Source organism: Octopus bimaculoides, chromosome 27, assembly GCF_001194135.2.
Source record: "Octopus bimaculoides isolate UCB-OBI-ISO-001 chromosome 27, ASM119413v2, whole genome shotgun sequence".
In the NCBI taxonomy this organism is placed as follows: Eukaryota; Metazoa; Mollusca; class Cephalopoda; order Octopoda; family Octopodidae; genus Octopus; species Octopus bimaculoides.
The window spans coordinates 16878810-16882286 of NC_069007.1; the positions used below are offsets into that span (position 1 = coordinate 16878810).

General features: G+C 40.0%; 1 protein-coding gene across 1 annotated transcript in view; it reads right to left on the reverse strand.

The window, feature by feature from the left end:
* Window positions 1-746: 746 nt before the first annotated feature.
* The window catches only part of LOC106881975 (zinc finger MYM-type protein 4-like), a 29877-nt gene continuing 27146 nt past the window's right edge, over window positions 747-3477 (reverse strand). Inside the window, exons 10-12 of the mRNA XM_014932509.2 lie at window positions 2348-2529; window positions 1612-1762; window positions 747-973 (exon numbers count right to left, since the gene is read on the reverse strand). Coding sequence (XP_014787995.2) covers window positions 762-973; window positions 1612-1762; window positions 2348-2529 — 545 coding nt within the window. The 3' untranslated portion in view covers window positions 747-761. The remainder of the gene's footprint in view (window positions 974-1611; window positions 1763-2347; window positions 2530-3477) is intronic.

The following is a 3477-nucleotide window of genomic DNA, read 5'->3' on the forward strand; positions in this document are numbered from 1 at the left end:
AACAGGAAGAAAGAGTGAGAGAAAGTTGTGGTGGAAGAGTACAGCAGGGTTCACCACAATCCCCTGCCGGAGCCTCGTAGAGCTTTAGGTGTTTTCGCTCAATAAACACTCACGACGCCCGGTCTGGGAATCGAAACCATGATCCTATGACCACGAGTCCGCTGCCCTAACCAGTGGGCCATTGCGCCTCCACTACTATATGCACAAAGCCTGAAATTTTGAGGGAGGGGACTATCCCAAAAGGATGAAAGGCAAAATTGATCTTGGTGGTATTTGAACTCAAAACATAAAGATGAGCAAAATGCTTAATGGCAGCTGTGAGGGGAAATTGTTGAATAACCATCCGTGATGTGCAGAGGATGTGCAGATTGGTTGTGCAGATTGGTTACGGATGTGCAGATTGGTTACGGTTCAGTTCAGTCTATGCATTACTTCATCTTTGATGCCATTACATCTATTATTAATATTTTGATTACTATTAGAGTGATTATATATTAATTTTATCTTTGAAGCCACTATTGGCTAGGGTATTGTTATAATAGGGGGCAGCTTTCTTGAAAATTTTTTTAGAAGAGAGGTTAGACACTCTGTTACTAATATTAGATATCAGGCTTTTAAATATTACAGGAAGGGGACAAGACAGTTTACAAAAAAAACACTGAGGTTCAAATCAATAACTAATCAATTTCTAATTCACTGAATTTACAAAGCAATACAAACAACAATACCAACAACAACAACAACCAAACAAAGACTTTAAATTACTTACAGGAACCAAGTGGTGGAGCAAATTCTAAAAAAGACTCCAAGTCTAACGATGGCTCAGGTATTTCAGCAGCAGTTATATTGAGGGACATCTGAAGGACATCGTCATCAAAGTCTTTACTGCAGGTATTGGCTGCAGTTGTCGTGTCTTCACATTGAGGTGTAATAGAAGCTACTGTTAAAGTGTCCTCGTTGGTGTTCAGTACTTCTGCAAAGACAGAGACGCCAGGTTCAAATACAGGAAACTACTGATATATATATTTATTAATATTTAGTAGAAGCAACAGAGTGATGCAAGGGCCGAGAGTTTCATGTTCTTGGTAAGCGCCAACGCACAAAACACTAGGCTGAAGTTACTCTGTTGCTTATGCTAAATCATCATCGTTTAACGTCCGCTTTCCATGCTGGCATGGGTTGGACGATTTGACTGAGGACTGGTGAACCAGATGACTGCACCAGGCTCCAATCTGATCTGGCAGAGTTTCTACAGCTGGATGCCCTTCCTAACGCCAACCACTTTACAGTGTGTATTGGATGCTTTTTACATGGCACCACACACACACACACATATACATACAGAGGATGGGCTTCCTTTCAATTTCTGTCTAACAAATCAACTCTTAAGGCTATGGTCAGCAGAAGATAATTGCCAAAAGTACCAGACAGTAAAATTAGACTTCAAACCATATAGTTGTGAAACAAACTTCTTTACCACACACTCACATGTTTGCAGACCAACACAATTACACACATACATAAACACCACCATCCCTACATGAAATGTTATAATACTCATTAACACACACACATCCTGCCACAACAACAACAACTCTTGGAGTCACTCACTGTCATTGCCATCAATAGCAGCAGCAGCAGCATCAGCAGTATCTAAGCCATCATCTTCATCACTGGTTGACTGTTCAGAATGGGCTACAGCCTCAGCCATCATCAACAATTCCGCTTCAAATGGATCTGCAGGAATTTTTTCCTGGATTTCCTAATAAAATAAAAAGTTTTGTTTTTTTTGTTTTGTTTTTGTTAATGCAAAAAGGAATGGATGAAATTATAAAACAAAAAAAAATGAAAACATTGAGGGAAATCAAACAAGTTTAAACCCCTATACTCAAGAGGACCACTCCCACTCTCTAAACCAGCAGTTCCCAATCCTTTTTTCACCAAAAACTGGTTTTATTCAAGACAATTTTGCAGCAGACTGCAAATCATGAGGCATAACAAAGTGGACTATTATTGAAATCTACAATTGGAAAATGGACTGTTCCACTGGAAATTTACAACTGAATATGGACCATTCCATTAGAATCACAACTGAATATTAGTCCATTCCATTCCATTAGAGAGACGCAACTGAGTAATGGATTATTCCATTAGAGAGTCAAAACTGCATAATGGACAGTTCCACAGCGGAGTCACAACTGCATAATGGACTGCTCTACTGGAGAGTCACAACAGTATAATGGACCATTCCATTGGTGAATGCAACTGAATAATGGGCTGTTCCATTGGAGACCTACAACTAAATAATGGACCATTGGAAACAAAACAGAACAAGGTGTCTACTTACTTTAATATGCTTGAATATACTGGATGCTGACTTTTTGGTAGTTGGTATGAAACATGGAACTGGTATGGGAATGGGCACAGGGAACATGAACGGTGAGATAGTATTGTACATGGGTAGAGGCAAGGGTACATAGACAGGTACTGGAACAGGAAGAATGTGTGTCTTGGCTTCAGGCTCTCCTTCTGTAAGTAGAGACAAACAAGTCGAGCGTGAGGAGAGAACGTAGGACAAGAGGGAAAATTACTAAACAACAGTCAACACGTATATACAGTGGAAGGTTTTTATTGCCTCTTTTACCCACCACCACCACCACCACCATTTCATGTCGATATGTGCAAAGGACCACCTATTTCCCCTCCAAGGATGCATCATACTGTTTACTGCAGTTTTAGCTGCTTGTATTGGAGTGGGGTGAACTTAATTTTGCTGCTTCACTGTTGCTTTTGTTACCAGTAGTAGTAGTAGTAGTGGTGGTGGTGGTAGTAGTAGTAGCAGTAGCAGTAGCAGTAGTAGTGTGTGGGCGTACACACACCTGAGGTTCTTCTTTTAGTTTTCATCCACTCAGAAGGCTTTTTAGTCAGCCTGGCGCTATAACAGAAGACACTTGCCCAGGGTGACACATAGTGGGACTGAACCCAGAAACAAGTGGTTGGGAAGCAAGCTTCTTACTCACACAGCCACGTTGGTACCTAAAGTTTGTACCACAAAACCACAGGTGGTCTCAGGTAATTTGTTAATAAAAGGACTAAAGTGTGATGGCTGTTCTTCATTGGAGTTGCTGATGAGAAGGCATATACTTAACTATATATATATATATATATATATATATATATATATATATATATATATTGCCATGGTACCTAAAATTCATAGGTAGAAATGGTCACTGAGAGAAAGTGTCTGTGACAGGGACACAACCAGTGAACCAATAGCACATGTAAGCTTGTGGCTTACACACTCCAGTCTACTCTCATATATTATACATACATATATATATATATCATCATCATCATCATCATCATCATCATCATCGTTTTACGTCCGCTTTCCATGCTAGCATGGGTTGGACGATTTGACTGAGGACTGGTGAAACCAGATGGCTACACCAGGCTCCAATATATATATATATA